Genomic DNA, 23,021 nt, shown 5'->3' with positions numbered 1-23,021 from the left:
CCATCAACAGATGGCTAGCTCATGACTGCAACCCACACAGGCTGACAAAATGGTAGATGCTCAGACAAGGTTTGAATTAATGCATACACACATGTTGATGTTTCTCTCTTTGCCTTTTCCCATCACATTTTCTGCTGGATAGCTTTCAGACTTCTCCATAGCCTTCCATGTCTGAGCTCTGCAGCCACTCCCTCTCTTCCTCTGGACATCACTACCTTATAACAGGGTGATATTCCAGGGGACAATAGGAGGAACGATCGGAACTCACAGCCAGTTCTGGCACTGCAACAACTTGGCACCAAAAAGGAAACTGCTTCAGATGCAAATGCCTTTGACCTTCTATTTTCTCCCTAAAACTGATTCCCATACTGTTACATGCTGTCCTCCCTTGCCTCTCCTACTACTGACCTGCCTCCTCCTGCTGTCCACGTTCCCACCACCAAGTCTAAGGCAAACAAACCTGGCTGGCATCTGCAACATCTCTCAGTACCTCCTGCTCCAACTCCTGCCTTAATCGAAGCCCGTCTCCCCCTCCCCAGTCCACTGCTTCCTCTGCAGCCCTCTGTAGTAGAGAGCTTTCTCTCACCTCCTGGAGGTCATTGCTCCATAAACAGTTGCTGAACCCCTGGAGGAACTCCACTCTGACTTTCGTCTAGACCTCCTTCCACTAACACCAACATTTTTTCTCCACCCATCAGCTCCCTGTCTCCTCTTCTGTCCTTATCAAACCTAGAGCCCATGGTCCACCATGATGATTATTTTCTTGCAAATCCATCCAAGTCTCTTGCTCCTTTTTCCTTTCATCAGTTGCCTGAAAGACATCAATTATGGATGACGCTCTCCACCTACATTCTCTAGATCTGCCCCCAGAAGGTTGAGCTTTTTGAGAAAAATCACATGAACAGAAAGATTGACATCACTATAAATTCCTGATTATTCACCTTAAAAAAATCCTAGATATTTCCCAGCAACTCTGCCATTTAGCTCTATTGAGCTCATTCTCCTACTCTGTACAAAGAACCTTTCATTCCTTCTAACGGCTCCTCAGACCTCTCACCCTTCCTCTTGTTCCTCTTACTCTCAGTTGATGGCCTTGCTTTTGTCTTTATGGATGAAACAGACAACATCTGGCAGGCACATAGTCTCTCTCATCCCCCATTCTGCAATCCTGTGTGCTTATGTGCTCATCTTCCCTTCAGTTCCTTTGCCTTTTAGAGGCCAGTCCTCCTACCCAAAGTCATCCACGTCCTTGGCCATACCCAGGATTTCCTGCTCTGGGCCCAAGAGAGCCATCTGTGAAATCTTAAACTCCATCGTCCCATTCTCTCCCCTGCCGCCTATGCACCCAGCAGAGCAACTTGATCTTGAGGTATTTGCTATCCTAAAATCATAGGCCCCTCCAGCCTTATGGTTCCCTCATTTCCCCTCATCTTTCAATCCCCTCTGATCATTCTTCTTTCACTATCTGGACCTCAAGACCCTCACCAATGGCCCCTTCAACCTTCATATACTAGTATGCCTTTGATTAATTCTCCATCCACATTCTCTATTCCTAATCCTGGGTGCCAGGGTGCTGCCTGGAGCACCGTGACCACCACGGATTCATGGTTTGCCATTGTAATTGAAGCTTCTGCTCAAGTCAGTCCTTTTCCTTTTCTTTGCTCAGTTTCCTCAACAATTTCTTACAAGAAAAACTTCAACCATTTGCCACTCAGTTGGAGACACGTAACCCCAATTGACCTCTCTGGAGGATCTAACCATGTGACCCTTCTCTCTTGGTGAAACTCCCATTCATTGGCTTCTATGATGCCACTCTGGCCCTACTCAGCTCCTTCCTTGGCCATTAACTCATCAAAAGTAGTTGTTTGGATTTGGGTAAAGAGTACAAAGGAGTTCTTTGCACATTTCCTGAAAAATTTCTGTGAGTTTACAATTTTAAATCAAAATTTAAGTTACCAAAAAGTGGGGGAGAAAGATCTTCTATGTGGTTCCATCCAATAAACTGACTCTGAAGGATGTGCAGGTACAATTTTCAGGAAGTGTAGGATGGAGTCTTTGGAGTCAGGGTTTGAATTCCGATTAGCTTTGTGCCCTTGGGCGAGTAGACTGGCTACACCAAGCCTGAACTAACATGAAATATGGGTATTGCCGCATTCTTCATAAAGAAATTATGAGGAATGCCTACTGCAATGCTTTATACAAGTATAAATAGCTCAATAAATGGGAGCTTTATCATTCGTGCATATGGGACTCAGGGAACAATGAAGGGAAAAGAGAGGAGGTAGGTGTAGGCTCAAGGTAGGAGTGGGGGAAAGGGAGGTGAGGAGGATGAAAACTAGGAAAGTTGGTGTTTAAGGAGTAGGTCCAGGAAGCTGATCCAGCAAAGGCCACCAGGAAGGAAGATAGTCACCTGGCCTTTAGTTTAGCTGGTTGGTGCCTTATTTTCCAAGTTTCATTCCCATTGTGTGAGAATGAGGGAGGAGATTCAGAGCAGTTCAGTGACTTGCCCTGGGCTATATGGCACACAAGTTAACAGCAAGGTTGGAACGTGAACTTAGGTCTGAGTCCTGAGTCTGGTGTTCTTGCTACCATAAAGGTCTGTATTTTAAATAGATATGTAAATGTGCATGCATGTAATATGTGTACATAAATATATACGTATGTATACAGCAAACAGTGGGTTTCTCCACAAAGGATAAAGAAATGTATTGTTTTCTGTAGATTATCTCAGTAATTGTAAGTATCTCCTCTGGGGCTGGTACCGAGTCCTAGTCTCTGTCAACCCCAATTTGTGGTCACAAGAAACCAGGTCTCCTGGATGTCAATTGGGTCCTCTTCATTCTATCAGTGGTTTATAAACAGTGTTCCCCAGAGCTTCAGGGGTTCCTTGGAGGTGGCTTAGGGGCTGCTGAGAGTCATGAGCTGCGAGCAACTCCCAATCTCCTGTCCCTATTGTAGTGCGAGACCTCCCACCTACATCTGTTTTATTTTCTATAAAATCTCACTTTAAAATATTAAGCCCCATATATAAAATAAGTCCAGTAAGCCCCCTATTATATATACTGTTCTGCCTCTATCTGGGGCTGAATGGAGTTTGTATAACAGTGCTCAGGTGCCCTCAATCTCCTTTGGAAGATCACAATTTTCTAGGGGTCAAAGTAGATGCTTATTTCTTTGGGTGGGAGGAAAACAAAAGAAAGGCCTGTAAATGCCTGATGTCAGATTCCAAAGTGAGGGCACAGTGCCACAGCATTCATTCACTTCAATCACCGATTCATGCAGGTCGTCTTGAAACATTTGTGGAGAGTCTATTATTTGCCAAGCCTCATGTTTTAGTGTAATTAACTGTGTGGACAAGGAATATTTAAAATCACATCACAATTGAAATGCATTAGAGGAGAAACAATGCCACTATGTGTGTGGTGACAGATCCTTTTCAGAATGTGATCTCTGGGTGACCTGCTATTAGTGCAGCTATCCTGGAATTCAGAGTTTTGTCCCTTTTTTATTCTTAAAGTGAGGTTTACTTAAACTCAAAAATAGAGATTTGAAGAGAAAAACTTTCAAAACTGCCCAAATAAAAGGACCCTTGAATCTAATATCTATCTCAGCCCTTGGCCTTCAGTGCTGCCCGGGACAGCTGGTCCACGCTCAAACCCAGGAGCCTTTGCCTTCGCTCTCCCTGAGACAATCTAGGGGAGAGAAGCAAGGAGGAGGGAGCGACAAGAAGGTGAACCTGCGCTGAGAACCCCTCTCCACTGCAGTAAGTGCTGGCCACTCTCTATAACGTGACTTATTTACATTTTGCCATCACTCAGCAGGGGAAGTTCTGGTTTCCCAGTTCACAACGAGGGCCCTGTGGCTAAAACAAAGATGAAGGAACCTGCCTAGGGCCAGCAAACTAATGGGGGCAGAGTTGTGATCCAGATCAAAGTCCCGGTGCCCCCAAACTGTGCCATTGCAATGTGATCTGGCGAGACAGTGAGGGACAGGCTTTTAAAAGACCCCACGGCCACTAAAGGCTATGGTGGGCCCCCAGGCATGGGGAAGCTAAATCTCAGCAGTGTTTAGCAGTTTAAACCAAGCCTGTGTGCACAAAAGCCTCAGAGCCACACGGGGATGTTTCTACACAAAAGCTTGCAGTCTACTGCCTCATCTAGTCCTTGCTGTAATGTCACAAAGTAATTTTCTATAATCTGCCTTTAGCAGGAGAAGAAGAGATTCAGACAGGCGAAGACACTGGCCCAAGGACAACTAAAAAGTGGTGATAGTTACGTTGGAACCCAATTTCCCTGGCTTGGTTTGCCATGATTCTCCCCAGCTGCATAGTGGCAGCAGATAAAATGAGAAGGGCTGTGAAAAAGCTTAGCCCAGTGCTTAGTTAACAGTGTAGCAGAGTTCAGAGTCCACTGTGTCAAAACCACTGGAGGACTTCAGTGGGACATGCAACATGTCTGGAGAAAAAGGTGAGCATATTACTCAACTGGGAACTTCCTTCCAAAACACCAGCCCTTGGGCATATTCATGTAAGCAACTGCCATTACTAACAGAACAACCTTCCTTCCATGAGAAGATCTTGGTGAGAGATCAGATCTCACCACTGCCTAAAGGTATCCTTATTCTGGCTGATCCTCAAAAGGAATTTGAAAACAATAGATTGGTACAGGGTCCCTGGTACTTCAGATTTGATAATTCTGTGTCTTTCCACACAGCTGGTGTCTGGCTCCTTGGAATTGGAGTGCTCAGCTAGTCAATATTCATTCATTCAACCATCCATTCAAGACATGTTACTGACCCAACTGGTGTGGTTTGCTGGTTGGGTGGTCATGGTTCGATTCCCAATCAGGGCACATGCCCGGGTTTTGGGCTCAATCCCCAGTAGGGGGTGTGTATTATATATATACACACACAAAAGTGTATATATATAAAAGTATATATATATATACACACACATATATGTATGTATTTTTTATTATTTTTTTTTAAAGGAGAGAAGACATGTTACTGAACACCTACTAAGTGCCAGGCCCTGTTTTGAAAACAAAATAGAATTCCTTGCCCTTGAGAGCTTATCATCTAGCATGATGATATCTGATTTCTTGTCTAACACTCCTCAGTTTATAAAGGTTCCTATATCCACAACTCCATTTGACCTTCACATTAACACAGGATGGAGGAGGATAGGTACGTACCATTATCTATCTTTACCAGTGAGAACAATGGCCCCAGGAAAATTAATGATTTGCCAAACTGCCCATGGCCAGCTGGTGGGAAAGCTGAGAGTTATAACCAAGAATTCTTCTTTCGTTTGATGTTTAAAAAATATTAGCTAAGTGGAATCTTTGAAATAATATAGCTAAAATTAGTGGGAACTCAAAGTACATTATTCACTGAGGATCACAGCCACCTGGATGCTGAGTGAGAATGAATAAAACGAAGGCACATTTGAAATACGTTCAGAACCCTCTTCCAGATGACTTATCAACCATTGAAAAAGGGAGTGGGCTTCCTCAGTGTGGTCATGATCAGAGTTCTTTCTCCTGGACCCCTTACGCTGCATGGATCTCACAGTGATGCATGTGCCTGCAGAGATGCAAAAATCTCCCCTTAAACCGGAAGAACCCAGACTGCAACTTTATCACGGGCAACACGCCTTCTCTTCCAATGGGGTGCTCGAAAGAGCAGCTGTTGGCTGTGTTTACGAACTCGAGTGCTTATTCCTGCACCAAGACTGAGTCTGGGCCATGCGCACAAACAGCGGAAGGAGAGAGGCACAGACTGTAAGGAATTACAAGCCGCCTCCCGGTGCCCTGGGGAATGAGGCCAGGGCTTCTCTAACAGAAGCAGCTGCTGCTCTGTCCTCACAATGGCACACACTCACGTCTGCAATTGTAAGATCGTTTGGGGGATGAGGGCTTGGCCAGCCCAACCTTGGTACATGTGTCATCTGAGGACATGAGTGGCATGGCCCTGAGAACAAGGTGCCCAGGTGTGGGGCTAGAACAGAGGAGCCTCTGAGACAGGTCCACCTAAGAGCACCTTGAGAAGGGCAGACCTGTTTACTGCCGAGTATGTGGAGAGAAACACATTGAGATTCAGGGATCAGAATGTATATGTGTTATAATGGAGGGATTAAAGGAGACATCATGAGGGTGACTCCCCTTCCTATCTAGGTATAGGTATAATATCTGTGCAATGAGCTAGCAACCTGTTGCATATGTACTCCCCATTAGATTGAAAGGTCCATGCAGGACCATGGTTCTCTTCCCCACTCATGGATCTCCTCATCCTAGTGTAAACCTGACACAGGGAAGGTGCTAAATAAATGTAAGGGGATCAGTAAATGAATGCAGGATCCGAGTCCTGGGGAGCAGTGAGAGTGGGTTGAGCCAGCCTGGATGGGAGCCCCGGCCTCAGGCGCTAAGAGCTGGGCTCTATCCTCCACACCCAGCCCAGCGCTCTGGCCAGCCTCCCTTTCCCAGGGCACCCTCACCTCGGCAGACTGGCCTGTGGTCACTCCAGGCTGCAAACATGTCGCTCACTTTCATACAGGTGATCCGCTTGGATCCTTGCAGGTCATAGCCCTCGTTGCAGGTGAACTGGACGCTGGATCCTAACCTGGGAGACAAGGTGCGTCTGTGAGCTCGATCCTGGGCCACCGGGGGGCTTCCTGCTTCCACAAAGTACCACCTCAACCTTACTTCTGTTCTGGCCCTCGATCGTTCCAATTTTATCACTTAAAATCCCCACTGTTTTGACCACTGAATGGTTTTAGGATTAAGTCAAAAGATGACTTTGTGAGCAAAACAATAATCCTCTACGTATCAATTAGGACAGCTCAGAGTGGGTGGATGATACACAAAACTAATCAAAATCGAGAATTAGGGGAAGAAGCCTGATAGAAACTTTGTGAAATGCACCATCTTGGGGCCCTAGGGGCTCCCAGGTTTTCCTGGCGACAGTGGTCCTCTGTAGCCTAGGGATTGGTTTGCAGGTGACACTACAGTCTACAGCTCTCCCCTTCCCCTTCAGGCAAGGGCGCTATTCCCAGAACTGGGCTAGGAAAGACTGTCAAAGGCCATAGCACTTCTCCAGAAAGTGTCTATTCCCGTATCTGCACCATCCTCCGCCCTCCACCTCCTGGAGGCCAGCCAGCCCCTTCCTTCCCCCCTGCAGCCCATCCCACCCTCCTTGCAATCACAAAGTTCCCAAACATATCTTACCTGAAATCCGAGCCTAGTCTTTTGCCCCTTTCAGGTATGCCAGGGTCTGGACACATATTATGCCCTTGGGACACACCAATCTGAGTTACTACAAGGCAAAAACAGCACATACAGAGATGGGTGACCACAGGAAGCACCGGCCGGTGGTGTCTCGGGGGAGGGACCCAGAGACAGAATGAGGCCCTGCTCCAGTGGGGCTGGGTGGGGCTGCTGGGGTCCACTGGGCTTGGGACTCCTCAGTGTGCAAGCTGGGGAGCTGCTTTTGACAAATGCCTTTGGGAAATCCACCTAGAGCATGTGGGTACCCCAAACCAACAACCACCAGGTCCCTCATCCTGCACCAGCGGCGGAGGTGGATGGTCCACAGCCCCGTGACCTCCCAACCTCGAGCTCTGGATCCTGGGGTGGTGACTCTAGATGAAATGAGCACCCTCCCCCCCCACCTCAGCCCCAAATGAAGAAATGACTCAAAGAAAGTTAAATAAAAGGTGGATGCGTGATCAGAAACAGTAAAGAATGTAAGAGAAAGCTTCAGTCTGAAGTTCAAAGTAGAGACTTTTGCTCAAACAGATATTTCTGCTGAGAAACCTCTTCCCATCAGACACTTCTCAGGCCTGACTGAGCAGTAACCAGAGCACCCCCATCCCCATGCCCCTCGCCTCTGGCCAAGGGCCCCGCACAGAGATGACGCCTGAGGTGGTTTCTGGCAGGTGGTGCTAGGCTCTCACACGGGCCAACACCAGAGTCCTCTTTACAAAGACGATGTGCGCAGGCCTCTCAGCTGAAGCAGAGGCTTGATCGGGGGGCATCGGACACACACAGTTTGTTTTCTTCCGTTTCGGGGGAGGCTGAACACTCTCTGGCCCCTGTTGTTCTCGAGATGCTCATACTCATGAGGATGGAACCCACTCACACCCTAGACTCTTGGCTCTGGGGACCAAGAGTGGGGACCAGGCTGACAGCCTGGCCAGAGGAGTTCCACTCAAGGCCTCCCCAGTCCCAACAGCACCGTTGACACCAGGGGTGACAGAAAGTCTGGAATAACGTTCCCCGAGTTGGCCCATTTCTGCCCCACACTCTTAATATCCCACAATATGAGCAAGGTGCTCCCTCACTCACTCACTCACTCACTCACTCACTCATTCCTACACACGAATACACAAAAAGCATTAACTGAGCACCTACTGTGTACACAGCCCTATTTTATATATCATGGGGCATGTCAATTTCAGATGCCAGATATGACCTGTCCTCAAGAAACTCGCATTTGAGTGAAGACATGAAACACGGAAACTAACTGTGAAACAGCATGGGGAATTGATGAAAGATGCAGCTGCAGGGAGATTCAGAGGGAGGACCCATCTCATGGTGCTGAGAGAAGCAAGAAAGGCTGCCTGGAGGAGGAGTTATTGAACATGAACCTTCTGAGATAGCAGAATTTGGATGCACAGTGACAGAGGAATGACAGCTCAGGCAGACAGACAGGTATGGAGAGTGAGGTGGAAACACAGAAACAGAACTGGAGTTTCCCAGTGTAACCAGTGTGACCAGGAAAGGTGATGGGTGAGATGGATGAGCAAAAGGTGAGATGTCAGAGGTCAGACTTTTAAAGGGTTCGAGTCTGATCCTGAAAATGACAGGGAGCCACGGAAGAGTCCTGAGTGTGGGAAGTGCAGGGAAGATCTGGATTGGGCATGAGGTGCAAGGTGAGTTAGGAAGTTGTGTGATTGTCTGGGTCAAAGACAACAAGAGCCTGGAAGTTGGGACAGACATGGAGTAGTGAGAATGGACTTGGCAAAGAATCACCTGGGCTCAGGGAAGACTGGGTGGGGAAGGGGTTTGGGGGAGGGTCAAGGGAGGGGGGAGGAAGCAGGGGACTTCCTGGCCAAGGGCCTGTGAGGAGCTGCACTTTAGACTCAGAGTCTGAAGCTCATTTCTATAGTTAGAAGCCTGGTGTAGACACTGCTCACATCTCCAGGCACCCCAGGGTATAGTTGGTGAAGGGATCTGGGAGTTTGGACATCTGCTATCTTCTCGTTCGTGTGGCAGAGCTGATGGCCTCTTGGGTAGCATCCCTTTCTCCACCATTCCACATCACCAGGTTAACCACTCACTCCCACTGGACTCTCACCCCTGCTCCCCTCCCCTCCCTGGCCAAGCCTCTCCTCCAAAGCTTTTACTTGCTAAACTCAGCAATGTCCCTATGGCCACCAGGCCTCAGGGCCTGGGTGATAAGATGGAAATGCAGCCTCCAAAAGCAGAGCAGTTCCTGCCTCCCAGAGCCTCAGTGTTGCAAGCTGGGGTGGAAGAGATAACTGGATCCAGGATCCCCAGGGCGTGGGAAGGAGAGAGGAGGCTCTGTTCTGAGATGAGGTCGTCGGACCGTAGCTACACTGTACTTGTGGCTCATCTGTTGGTAAACTAACCTCATGTGTCCCATCCCTTTGAGGGCTTCCCAGCTAAGCTCTCACCTTCTTTAGGCCCTGCCTACTCCACCCTGCCTGTCGATCACACCCAGCCCAAAGTCCCTGAGACCACCCATTGGAACCACACAGTCCCTGGTAGCACATCAACAATGGACAGGAATGACCTGCCCCTTTCTCGCCCTCTCAGTCAGCACTGACACCACCCAGTGAGCAGAGTGGAAGGCTAACAGATGAAGATGCTCTGGACCAGAGGAGGGACCCTGGCACAGCCCATCCCCCAGGCAAGTGGAGCACACCTGCCACCCTCCTTACATCAGCCAGCCCGAAGGAAGGCCCAGCCACCGTCCAGGAAGTTACGAGCCCGGCGGGGAGCCGCCCACACTCCGCTGGTGTCCTGTCTTCCTGGGAGGACTGAGCAGACCACAGCAGCCCCATGCGGACTTTAGGCTCCCCAGGCAACAAGCAAACTTAGGTTGCAGGGAACAGTTTACTGCCTGAATACAGAGGCAAGAGGCTTTTCCCTCTCTTTCTATAATTCCAACCTCCCTGCCTAATCAAAACCAGCGGCTGTGTTTGCGGCATTAATTTGCTTTTGGCTGAGGAGAGCAGAAGGAGAAGGGAAGGTGAATCTTACTCTCACCCTATGAGGACCCCTACGGTGAGTAAGAATCTGAAACATGCTCAGAAAGGCGATGCTTCTATCCAGAGTGAAGGGAGGCATGGACACGTGGGTGGCCAGAACCGATGGCGGAGGATCCATGGTACCCACGGACTGTCTGATGAAGGCAACAAGCAGGGACCAGGATATGTAAGTGGAGAAACACCTGTCCATAGGGCATTTGAGCAAAACACATAGGGTCAGATACCTGCATACATTTGGTTACCTGCCTCAGAGGTAGCTTGAGTCACACAAGGAAATCTCAGAACAAAGACCAGTACCTTGTAACAGAGAGATCCTCCCACCCCCCCGCCCCAAATAGTTTGCATTATTTCATTAGAATAAGGTTTATAAATCTTTCCAAGGGTGTTCTGGGCACCTCAGAGTAGCAATGAAAACCATGGGCTCCCTCTCCCATAAAATGCACCCACAGCATCACTGTCATTGTTGGCCTGTTCATGGACCTCCTGAAGTCCTAGGCCAAGAAGGCTCACTTAGCATCCCCAGAAGGAAGAGAGAGTAAGGTTTCGTATCCCCTTTTTACAGACATGGAAACTGATACATAAGTTCCCGGGGCAACACGGTTACTTGAAGACACAGTGGGATAAAAATTTGGTCTCCCAAATCTGGGCCATTTCCTTATAGGTTGCCTGAGGCTTCAGGGCAAACTCGGAAATTAAATCGTGCCTGCCTCAGTTCATCAAGTCTCCTGTGGCCTATGAGGGCCAGGGCCAGGGTTCGAGCCTTCTCTGCAGACTCCTGGCCTAACCCTTGGCTGTCCTGGCTCCCTGTTTCTTCCCCTGGTCCCTAGTCACACATAGACGTACGGCCTCCTGACTGCTCCCTGCCATCCAGCCTTCTCGGGGGTACAGTGACCAGATGATGGACCCCAGAGATGGGGAGTGGTACCCTCTCTTGATTGGATGACTTGAAAAGACCACAGAAAAATCCCACACCCAGGCTCAGTTCCACTGGGGTCTCAGGACCGAACTGCCTCTGCCCAGCCCTGCTCCCACACACAGCACAGAGCTCTGGGACACCGATGGCGGCTTCCTGTCTCTCAGGAAGCACTGCTTGCACCTCAAGAGAAGTAGGCACATGAGGTGAGATGAGAGGAGAGGGGCAGGAGGGAGGAGAGAAATAGAGGAGGAGGAGAAAGCAGAGAAGGTGAGGAGGAAGGAGGGGGGAATGTGGAAGGAGAGATGACTGAAGGATGTGAGATGCAGAGGGTAAAGGAAGGAAAGGGAGGAGATAGTAAACCTGAAGGCCAGTCATTTGGGGACCATGGAAGGCCCTCCCACTCACTTCCAGAATGAAAAGAGAGGGATTCTTGGAAAAATCTCCTTTGCTTTTAAGACCAGCCTTCCAGGTGGCACCCAGAGCCTTCCCCAACCCTTCCTACGCTCTAGCCCCAAAGCCCCACAGCACAGGTTCCAATCAGGTGTTTCTGGATGACATCCAGCCCACTCCCCAGTGTCGGATGTCCCCCGTTAAATCTCTCAGACACCAATAGCAGGAACATGTTCCACAGACATAACTGTCCCCAAGCAGAGAGCCCAGCACTGCTCACTGGCTCGAGAAGCAGGACCCCCACCCTCTAGTCCACTCTTGGCCCAGCCGGGTCCAGGGACCCTGGTGGAGGTTACTCAGCATTTCCCTCGCTCCCCTTCCCAATCTTGCCACGGGGGCTGGAATTGGGGCCCTGCAGACTCCAAGGTCCCAGCTGGAGGTCACTGACTCCCAGAGAAGGAGCCAGAAAAAGGAGGGTCTTAGCAGGTGGAAGTGATTCAAAAGGAAAAATAAAGAGAGAAATGGAGCAGTAATGACTCCCTGGACTACAGTTAGAATGGGAAGTGAGGGAGAAAGAGGAGCAAGGAGGGAGATGGGAAGACGGGGAGGAGGAAAAGGCTGAGGACAGGCCCTTGGGCTGCTCACTGGCCACCAGGCCAGTGTGTCCGTGCGCAGAGCCTGGGACGGAGGGAGGCAGGATTGAAGGAAAACCACTGCAGCATCATCTGGCTCCCCCATGGTCACAGCACTGGAGGGTCTGAGGTAAAGCGAGAGGCTGGCACGGGCCAGCGGGCAGACACTTACACACAGATGTCTTCTGGCTGCTATCTTTGCTGGGCATCAGCTTCACACCTCGAGACTTCAACTCGATTTGCTTCTTGACTAGAGAGGAAGCAAGAGGGAAAAACGTTTAAGTTATTGTCTGTGATTAGGGATGGGGCCCTCTGGATTGATCCCTCTCTTGGCTTGGGACTTTCCATGCTGGGTTAACGCCAGAAGCCCCTCTAGGCAAGGATACACCAAGGGTAGCATTCAAGTGCAGCAGGCGCTCAGACCTGAAGCAAGAGCTGCTATCCAGGCTGGTCCTCTGGGCCAGGCAGACAAGGTGACCTCCTGTGCACGTGGGAAGCCCTGCCTGTCGGCTTCCCCGCAGATTCAGCCCTGCCCATGCCCCAAACCAGCCCTAACCTGGTGTGTTGGACTGGATAATGGCACCAAATTGTCACCCTCCCTCAATCCACACCCTTTGCAAGGTGACTGTGTCCTCCTTGACTTTGGGTTTGGGCAGTGGAATTTTGGAGGCCCTGACATGTCCAAAGGCTTGAAAAGTGCCTATCAGGTCAGTCTTGCCCCCTGGCATCACTGGGAGGAGAAAGACATGGCTGGTCCCAGGAGGACAAGGGACGGTGGAGCCAATCAATACAGCCTACTCCCGCCGACCTATTGTGGGCAGGAGAAGCTGGGTCCTGGAGGCCTTTAGGGGGTGGTGCCTGGCTCAGGTGCTGGCCTGATGGATTGAACTGGGTTTTGATCCAATCACCGAGTCCAGTCTACAGGTTTTAGGACTTTGCCAAATAACACAGCCAAGGCACCTGAGCCAGAACTCAATTCCAAAGACCACTCCTCTACATAAATCCACCATCTTGGGTGTGACTACCCCAGGTCCCCAGTGCACTCTGCTGGCCTCCAAGGGCTTCGTCCTGTCTCTGGTTAGGTGGCTTGTGGGTATCTAGCCAATCCCAGAGCCCCGTGGCATCTCGCAGCTGGCCTCTGCAGGCTGACTCAGTCCCACTCAGACACCCAGCCGTGGCAGCAGTATCTGTGACCAGGCACTTCCTAGGTGCCAGGCCCTGGGCTAAGTGCCTTACCAGTTCTTTATTAACATCAGCGCCCTTGACTCCTTTCTTTCCTTCCACCCACACCGCTGCATCAGCAAACCTTTCCGAATCTATCCAAATGCAATTCCATGTCTATCATGCTGACCCAACCCTGCAGCACTTCTCTCCCTGTTGCCATGGCCTCCCATCTTCCCTCCTGCCCCTGTTACAATCTGTTCTCAACACAAGAGCCAAAGGGATCCTTTAAAACATAAGTGCGACCATATTACATCTCTGCTCAGAACTCATCAGCGGCAACTGTTGTCTCCTAGAGGGAAAGCTGAAGCTTTTAAAATGGCCCGCACAGACCTATCTGCCCTCCCCACAACCTCAATCACTCACCTCCAGCCACGGGCCTCCCTGTTGTGCCTACAATATGCCCGGCATGTTTCTGCTCCCGCTGGCCAGTTCCCTAGAAGGCTCTCCCCCTGAAATCCTTATGGTTCTCTCCCTTTTCCCCTTGGAAGTATTCACGTAAACACCAGTTCCTCATGGAGGCCTTCTCACACTGCTCCATTTAAAAGTACACCTCCAACCCCAACTCTCCCTCCCATTCCCTACTTTATCCCCCAGACTTTCTCTCACACACTATCTCATTTACTTAGCGACTCTGGTCACCCCACATTGCAATGTAAGCTCCACAAAGGCAGGGGTTTTCGGCTATTGTGTTACTGCTGTATCGTCAATGCCTAGAATAGTGCCTGGCGCACAGTGGGCACTCAATACTCATTTCACTTGGTCCTTATACACTCAACCACCTCCACCCGTAGTTATTATACCTACTTAACAGATAATAAAATCAGGGTCCCAGCGGTTAAAGTGATTTGCCCTAGGTCAGCGGTTCTCAACCTGTGGGTCGCGACCCCTTTGGCGGTCAAACGACCCTTTCACAGGGGTCGCCTAAGACCATCCTGCATATCAGATATTTACATTATGATTCATAACAGTAGCATCATTACAGTTATGAAGTAGCAACAAAAATAATTTGATGGTTGGGTCACAACATGAGGAACTGTATTTAAAGGGCCAGAAGATTGAGAACCACTGTCCTAGGTCATGGAGTAGCATCGGCTGTGCTCTCTGCCGAACCTCAGCATCTTCTCTTGCGACCTGCCCCCACAGCAATCCCAGGGGCACTGTCCACCTTCTCCAGCATCTGCCCCTCCCAGCTCAGGCCCTGGAAACTCAGGTAGTTGTTCTGCACTTGTGGTGATGTGCCAATCCTGAAACTAAAGCCCACAGTGACCAGGTGTGCCAGGGGTCCACCTCCCAGCACCCCTACCCCACCCCGCTCTGCCTGCATCAAAAAGCTCCCCAAGGATTTGCCCCCGCCAAGTTGCTGTCGAAGCTGAACACCTGACAGAATTCAGTAACCACCACAGAGCCCCTGCTTTCTAATGTGCACTCAGACCCTTTTATAAATGTGCATTACTCTCCAAGTGTATCCAGCAGGAAAATTTCCAATGAACACCAACATGGACCATTATTAAACAGAGGGTGTCGGTAGGGGAGCATGCATTATTCAAGCCTAGCTAATAGAGTGCGGCAGGGAAAATGCCTCTGATTTGATCATCCCAAGAGAACGAGAGTGGTCCCAGCACGTCAAGACCAGGAGCTCTTCTCCCTGAGGCCCAGCATTGGAGTAGGGGTGTGGGGTTCTCTTCTCCCCGAGGCCCAGCATTGGGGTAGGGGTGTGGGGTTCTCTGCTCCCCGAGGCCCAGCATTGGGGTAGGGGTGTGGGGTTCTCTGCTCCCCGAGGCCCAGCATTGGGGTAGGGGTGTGGGGTTCTCTGCTCCCCGAGGCCCAGCATTGGGGTAGGGGTGTGTGTGTGTGGGGTCTCTTCTCCCTGAGGCCCAGCATTGGGGTAGGGGTGTGTGGGGGGGTTCTCTTCTCCCTGAGGCCCAGCATTGGCGTAGGGGTGGGGGGGTCTCTTCTCCCTGAGGCCCAGCATTGGAGTAGGGGTGTGTGTGTGGGGGGTCACTTCTCCCTGAGACCCAGCATTGGAGTAGGGGGGTGTGTGTGGGGGGGCACTTCTCCCTGAGACCCAGCATTGGGGTAGGGGTGTGGGGGTCTCTTCTCCCTGAGGCCCAGCATTGGGGCAGGGGTGGGGGCAGGTCTCTGTCACCCAGTGCGGCCCATATGAGGCCAGGTCTGTGGAGATGACTGGGCACCTAGCCAAGAAGGAGGAGGGGAGTAGTCTTCCCAGTTCTCTTGTTTCCAGTTGTCCTGCACACTTGGGAAGGGGGGTGGGGAAAGGGCCAGTGCACCATGGATGCCATTCCCAGGGCAAATCCTGCATGGGGTTTCCTTGAAGTTGCTGGAGGGGAACCGGGAGGTGCAGGAGGACATGAGGGGGTGTCATATCCAAAGAGCACAAGGTGCACTGAGTACATGTGTCTATCAGTGCTCACATACACCATGCAACTCACACTCACACATGCTCTCGTGCTGAATGTGAACAGTCGGTTCCCAGGCGAGGAGTGCGGGCTTTAACTGGTTGATGGAAATCTTACTAGGTGCATTCATCTCCTGCGAATGATAATGCCTACAGGAGCCTGCCAGGCTGCCCCATTCATCCTTTATATTCTGGTTAATTACAAGACATTTCCCCGCTGCTGTAAAGGTTAGCGGGACACATGGTACACATTTAGCTAGAAGAATCTGGCAATACAAATGCCTCTCCAGCCGCCAGCATGAGTTATTGGGCTGAGCTAGCCAGAGACAGGACCTGTGAGTAGAGTGGAGAGAGAGGTCTGACCTCTCTCCAAGGCTCTGGGAATCTTGGGTGGTGGAACCTGCAGTTTCTGCTCTTCCCAATGGATTCAGACTTCCCTCCACAGGGCGATCATGCCCTAATCTTGATCATCCCCCTTCCCCACCACTGGGCTGTCCTGCTGGCTGGAGCATCCGCTCATCGCCTCCCCGCCCCGCCTCCCCTGCCCCCCCCTACATACCTACTCCCTCACCAAATCCAATTCATTCAACCTTAAAAAAGTTTCCAATGTGTACCTTTCCAGTTCTAAGCCACTCCTGCCCTAAACTCATCATTTCCACTTGATTTTGTTCACCGATTCAGTCTCTTCTAGCCCATCTTTAAAGATGTTGCAGAGCGTGATCTTTTAAAAACTAAAATCTGATCTCCCCTTTGAAAATGTGGATGTGCCTCCTGCACTCTGTCCCTTGTCACAGAGGCCTGCCTCGCCGTCTGGCAGCAGCCTGCAGGAGTGCTTCCATTACTCACAGTCCTTCTAGCACCCTGGCTCCTCATCTCAGTCAGATGTATGCCCCGGATACAAAATTCAGTGCAGGTGCCTAAGACCTACTGCTTCCAGCTTCAGACCTTCCAGCAGACACCCACGTCCTTGCCGTGGAGAAGAGCAGTGGGGAGGACAGGGATTTCGAAGCACAGCTAGAAAGCAACCAAAGGTGAGCTGTCTGTTGCCAGGTCAGATGCCTTACAGAATCAATATAAACCATCACACCGGATTTGACCAGGATGCCGCCAACACATAAATGAAGAGGCTGTGGTGGCACCACCCTGCTACGCACTGGAATGTTGGGTGGCCAGGGAAGGCTTCAGGCTGAGCAACGGTGTTCACCAGGGGAAACCAGGAAGGTGTGAAGTTGCGTGTTGATGCTGTAACCACAATTTTAGAAAGAAGCTCCCTAAACCCATGCTAACCCCTGAAGAGACTGCTCACTTTGCCACAATTCCTGCAAATGGAGACAGAGAAATCAGCGACATCATTTTTGATGGAATCACAAAGATTCGGGAGAGTGTCCTCACATCATAGGGCAGAAAAACATTGAGTGGTGAATTAGGAATTGAAGGCACAGAATTCAACTAAGAGTCCACATCCCTCTAGTTGAGTAATGCATAAAAAGCTCAGAAAGGGGGATTCTGATTTCCAGTGTCCTGTCCACTGTACCCTCTGGAAATTGCCAAGGCCAATGCAGGTCTTTGGTTGTAATTGCTGAAGATGCTCTCAGTCCACTCATTTTAAATAGGATAGAAGTTGGCTTTCCAGTCACAGCAGTCCAAGCGCCAGGTTCCGGTGTCACAGAAAGTAGCTGGTGCTACTGATGGGGTGTGGGGTTTGGAAACGCTAGCTGGTCTCTCAATCTTTAAGATATTTCGCTCCATTTTTTAGAAGAAGTTGGAGTGGTTATTGTGACCCAAGATGATGCCACGTTCTTGCAAGGAAAAGGTGACAAGATTTGAGTTGAGAAACATACTCAAGAAGCCATCGAGGAGTTAGAACGTTACTATGACTGATGGAAACAAAAAACAACTAAATGACCATCTGGTGGAACTTCGAATCGTCCCTGTGCTGAGGATTGCTGGGACAAATGGAGTGGAGGAGAATGAAGAGTAAGTCAAAGATCCATTAAATGCTACAAGAAAAGGCTTTGTCTGGGTACTTTGCTTTAGTGCACTCTAGCCCTGAATTCACTGCTCTCGCTAATAAAAAGCCAAACATTGGTGTGGAAATCATGAAACAATCACTCCACATCCTGGCAATACTATTGCTAAGAATGCAGGTGTTGAAGGATTATTGACGGTTAAGAAATACAGGCAAAGTCCCCCAGAAGCAGGTTATGCACAGGCTGGGTGATTTGTCTTTTCGAATAGGGCGGAAGAAGGAAATCACCCCAGCTCAGGTGGTAAGAGGTGCTCTGCTGGATGCTGCTGGTGCGATTTCTTGGTTAACCACAGCAAAGCTTCTAGCTCCCGGAATTCCTAAAGAAGAGAAGGACCCTGGCATGGGAGATGGGGGGCAGTGTGGGGGCGGACTGTTCTAATTTCTAGAACAGTGCTTTGTTATTAATGGACTGTGCAATGATCTTCACAAACTACTTTCGAGAAGTCAGCTGGAGAAAAGGACCGGAGGAAAGGTGTTTCAGGGAATCACCGTGGCCATCGGTTATTGGTTTTAGTTTGCCTTTGCAATGCTGTTCTCTCTCCTGAAATGCCCCTCCCTCGCTCCTCTCCCCTCCCCTTCTCTCTTCTCCTCTCTTGCTGGTCTAGGCCTCATCCAGAGGTTATCTGCTCTCTGTGGCTGTCCCTCATCCCAGGGAGAAGTTGATGCTCTCTCGGGACTGTATTCAGACCACAGAAAGCCTTACTGCACCGAAGTGTCCTCTCTGGTTCTCCTGCCAATTTGTCCCATGAGCTCCTATGTCTGTATCCTGTGACAGACACACAGCCAGGCACAGAAAAGGTTTCTGATAATAGTCTGATGACCAAGTGGGTGAATGGTCAACTTTTATAAAAATATGTCCTTGGAACTCATTTCCTGGAAAAAGGAATGGGTTCTACTCGCTGGTGGGGTGAGGACTGCCCACTTTGTGTTCATGCTCTCACTTTTTAGTTCAGGCTCACTCTTGGTTGAATTCAGAAGCCTGGCTTTGTGGGCTCCTGAGCCAGGTAGTGACAACTCAGCAATTTGTGCAAAGGTCCCTGGGGACCCCAAACCTGGAAGTGAGGCTGGCTAGAGTTTGGCAACTCAGCAGGCTAACAGGAGAGGACAAAAGAGTCAGAGAATGGACCACGGGATGCCTGAGGCGCTTTCCGCTCTGGTCCAGACTGCAGATCAGTCAGGAGCAAGAACAGGACAGGTTCAAGTGAAAAACAAGCTTCAGCTTGTTACTATAAACAGCCCCAAGCAGCTCAGCAGATGCAAACTGTTTCCAAGTGGAAAAGTTTATTCTGAAGACAATTGAGTTTACAGGACTTCTAGAAAGCCGAGGAGCCAATAGTTTCTCTGTAGAACATCTCCCATCTCCTGGTCACCAGCACTGAACTGACAAGAGGCAGTGAAAGGGACAGTGGGGGCCGGGCTAGGATTTGGCTGAAGGGAGGGGCGGGCACTAGATAATGATGATTAGGTTGGAGTGGCAGGCAGAGGGAACACCTCCACGGAGGAGCCAGAGCCGCCAGCCCGCTCTTATTGCACAGAGAATCAAGGAACTGGTGGGGTCTGAAGCTTCAGGGTCCCATTTCCTGAGCATCTACCACATCCCAGATACTTCACCAGGATCTCTTTTAATTTCCAATAGCCCCATGGGGTTAATATTATTCCCTCTTTACAGGTGAGGAGGGTGATAGTGAGGGGTCCCTCACTAGTTGTGATCATTCACTACTGGGGCCATTTAAGAAAGGTTCTTCCTTGAAGCCTTGAGAAAATCAAGAAAGTAATGAACATTGAGAAGAACTGGAAATGTTCCTGGAGGCAGAGGGATGAGTTACACAACCTCAGTGGTCTCCCAAAACTGGAGGAACCTGCGGTCCTTCAAGTCCTGGGGTCCCCAAGTTTGGGTACAGGACCCATCATTTTAACACTCTTGGGTAAATTTCTGCTACACAAAATACATGAAAGAGGAACTGCTCTGGTTGAGGTTGGGGTGGAAACTTGGAGTCCCACCCACTCAGCCCTATCAGAACAGCTGCTGGGAGAACCCTTTGGCCTCCAAGGAACCCACTTTGAAAACCCACTCTTTTGGGCTCCTCCTCTGATGTGATATACATGGGGAGGACTCCCACTCTAAGAGAGGACTGTGGCCCCAGCCTCTATTTTGCCTTGGACCTTTCACATCTCTATCTTTTTTTTATTTAAAATATATTTTATTGATTTTTTTACAGGGAGGAGGGGAGAGGGATAGAGAGTCAGAAACATCGATGAGAGAGAAATATCGATCAGCTGCCTCTTGCACACACCCCACTGGGGATGTGCCGCAACCAAGGTACATGCCCTTGACCGGAATTGAACCCGGGACACTTCAGTCTGCAGGCCGATGCTTTCTCCACTGAGCCAAACCGATCAGGGCCACATCTCTATCTTTAGCCTATATCCTTCTTTGAGTTACAGACTGGCAGAATGGCCAACTACCTGCTAGATAGTCCCCTGATATCCCAATACTACCCAAAAATCAGTGTGTCCCAAGCAAAACTCATCCCCCAACTGCCTCTGCCCAAGAGCATCCTGGTGAATATAATAATTTTCTACTCACTTACTCGAGCCAAAAACCTAAGGTTCATCTCTGACTCGTTCATCTCCTTCCCCCATCCCCTCTCACTCCCAAATCTAACTAGTCACGAGTCCAGTGTGGTGCACCATGGGAAGATCTGGTCTGTCTCCTCCCCTCCATCTCCATCTAAACCCTGGTCCTCATCATCTTCTAATTCTCAAAGGCTCCTCACTGCCCTCACCCCCACATTTTCATTCTATAGCAATCAAAGAGCTTTGGAAAATGAAAATGTGATCCCATCTCCCCTCCTGTTAAAAACTTCTGGTCACCTCTCATCACCTATGGGATCAAGCCCAACTTTACTGCAGCTTTTCACAACGTGAGCCCTACCTGACCTTCCGGCCTCAGGCCTCGCTGCCCCTCGCTGCTCACCTCCGCTCTAGACTGTGGGCTTTGTTCTGGCTCAGTAGATGTTTTCTGTAAAAGGCCTGGGAGTAGATATATTAGGCTGTGGGCCATCCATCTCAGCTGCAAACTGCTCAGCTCTGCCTAGGCAGTGCTATAGCAGCCATACACAATTCATAAATCAGAGAACGAAGCCGTGTTCCCATAAACCCGCATTTATGGTCACTGATATTTACATTTTATACCATTTTCATGTGTCATGAAATCATCTTCTTTTGATTTTTTTTCTTGGACTGTTTAAAAATGTAAAACCTATTCTTAGGAAGACAGGCAGAGGGCTGCATCTGGCCTGTGGGCTGCGGTTCGCCCGTCTCTGCTCTAGAGACACATGAATATTTGTGGTTCTGCAGAGTGCACGCTTTTATGCCCTCCTGCCTTGGCGCTACCTGGAATGCCTCTTTCTACTGTTCGCCTGGCATCTTTCTGAGGCCTATGGTGAAGTCATTGCCACTATTTTGTGGGTTCTTTTTTTCGTGTGTGTGGCTTTTCGTAGGTGCCTCCCACAAAACTAACTGCTCCTTTATCTGTAGTCCTGGGCCTTGAAGGGCCTCAATTATAGCTCTTCTCATGCTGTACAGAACTTGCAGACTTGTGTCTATTCCTCTCTTTACTCACCTGTTCTTGAGACCAGATGGTGGTCTGCCTGCACTCATCTCTCTATGCTGTCATGTGGTAGTGCCCACAGACAATGCTTGTGAAATTACACACCATTGCCCACCTCTGACAGCCAGCTGGAGACACAGCCAGACTAGAACTCAGATCCTTTGATACCACGTGGCATTAGTTAAAATTGTGTCTGGCCACGAACAACACTAAATTCTGACTAGGCTGAGATAGGAATGGAATGTGCTATGTTGTAGGTTATTTATGAATTTAATTCATTGTTTGTTTTCTTTGGGATGATATATTCACCAATACAATTATGAGTTGGTAATTATTAGCTCAGAAGTGATGCCATACATCACCGAGACTCGGATGCCACAAGGCTGAGCACAGGTAAAACAGTCCTGTGCTGGTGACTCCCCGGGTCCACTCTCAGATGTCCCTGTCCTGCTCGGCTTGCCCAGAGGCTTGCCTCCGTGGACTGCCAGAGAACCAGGGAGCCCACTGGTGAGGCAGGGCAGACTCCCTCGCACAGAGCAGGCCAGGGAAGGGCATGTGGGCCCTTGCTCTTGGCTTCCTGCACTGGTTACTGATGCATGGGGCTCCCTCCTCCTGCACTGGTTACCTATTCCTGGGGCTCCCTCCTGCACTGGTTACTGATTCCTGGGGCTCCAACCTGCACTGGTTACTGATTCCTGGGGCTCCCTCCTCCTGCACTGGTTATTGATTCCTGGGGCTCCCTCCTGCACTGGGGGTTGGCAGTGGTCAGGCTCCTGAGTCCTGCTATGCGGCCCCTTTTCAATGGCTTCAGCACTCACTGCTCCCTCCCTGACCCTTTCCCTAGCCTAAGGGTGTCTCTGTTATTTAGTCCCTATGGATTCCTTTAATCCCACCCTTACCTCTGTCACTGGCCTCTTCACTAAGCCTTCAGTTAAGCCGTGCAGTATGCCTTCTGTCTCCTGCTAGCCCCCTAACTCAGCCCTGTCTTTGCCACTCTTTTGGACTGAATCTACAAGCAGGAAACCATAGATTGGTCTTTAGTAGTTTTTCATTCCTTTAGAGCAGTGGCTCTCAATCAGGAGTAACTTTGCACACAGGAGACACTTGGCAATATCTGTAGTCGTTTTGGTTGTCACGACTGTGTGTATGTGTGTCCGGTGCCACTGGCATCAGGCATCTAAGTAGGTAGAGGCCTGGGGTGCTGCTCAGTATCCCACAGTGCACAGACAGTCCCCCACAACAGAATTCTCCAGGCCACATGTCAACAGTGCTGAGGTTGAGAAATCCTGCGTGATGGAGTCACCGATGGAATTACTAAATGATTAGCGTATAAATGACCAGTGATGGCAAACCTATGACACGCGAACTCATTTTATTGGTTGGTTTTTCTTTGTTAAATGGCATTTAAATATATAAAATAAATATCAAAAGTCTTTGTTTTACTATGGTTGCAAATGCCAAAAAATTTCTATATGTGACACGGCACCAGAGTTAAGTTAGGGTTTTTCAA

At 49.8% G+C, this 23,021-nt stretch overlaps 1 protein-coding gene across 1 annotated transcript in view; it reads right to left on the bottom strand.

The window, feature by feature from the left end:
- CSMD2 (CUB and Sushi multiple domains 2) overlaps window positions 1-23,021 on the bottom strand; it is a 495,158-nt gene that overhangs the window by 241,632 nt on the left and 230,505 nt on the right. Inside the window, exons 7-9 of the mRNA XM_015572780.1 lie at window positions 12,402-12,479; window positions 7,224-7,311; window positions 6,494-6,618 (exon numbers count right to left, since the gene is read on the bottom strand). Coding sequence (XP_015428266.1) covers window positions 6,494-6,618; window positions 7,224-7,311; window positions 12,402-12,479 — 291 coding nt within the window. The remainder of the gene's footprint in view (window positions 1-6,493; window positions 6,619-7,223; window positions 7,312-12,401; window positions 12,480-23,021) is intronic.

Source organism: Myotis davidii, unplaced genomic scaffold (genome assembly GCF_000327345.1).
Source record: "Myotis davidii unplaced genomic scaffold, ASM32734v1 scaffold88, whole genome shotgun sequence".
Classification (NCBI taxonomy): Eukaryota; Metazoa; Chordata; class Mammalia; order Chiroptera; family Vespertilionidae; genus Myotis; species Myotis davidii.
The sequence above is the reverse complement of the archived record's forward strand: the minus strand, read 5'-3'. Positions and strand labels throughout refer to the sequence as shown.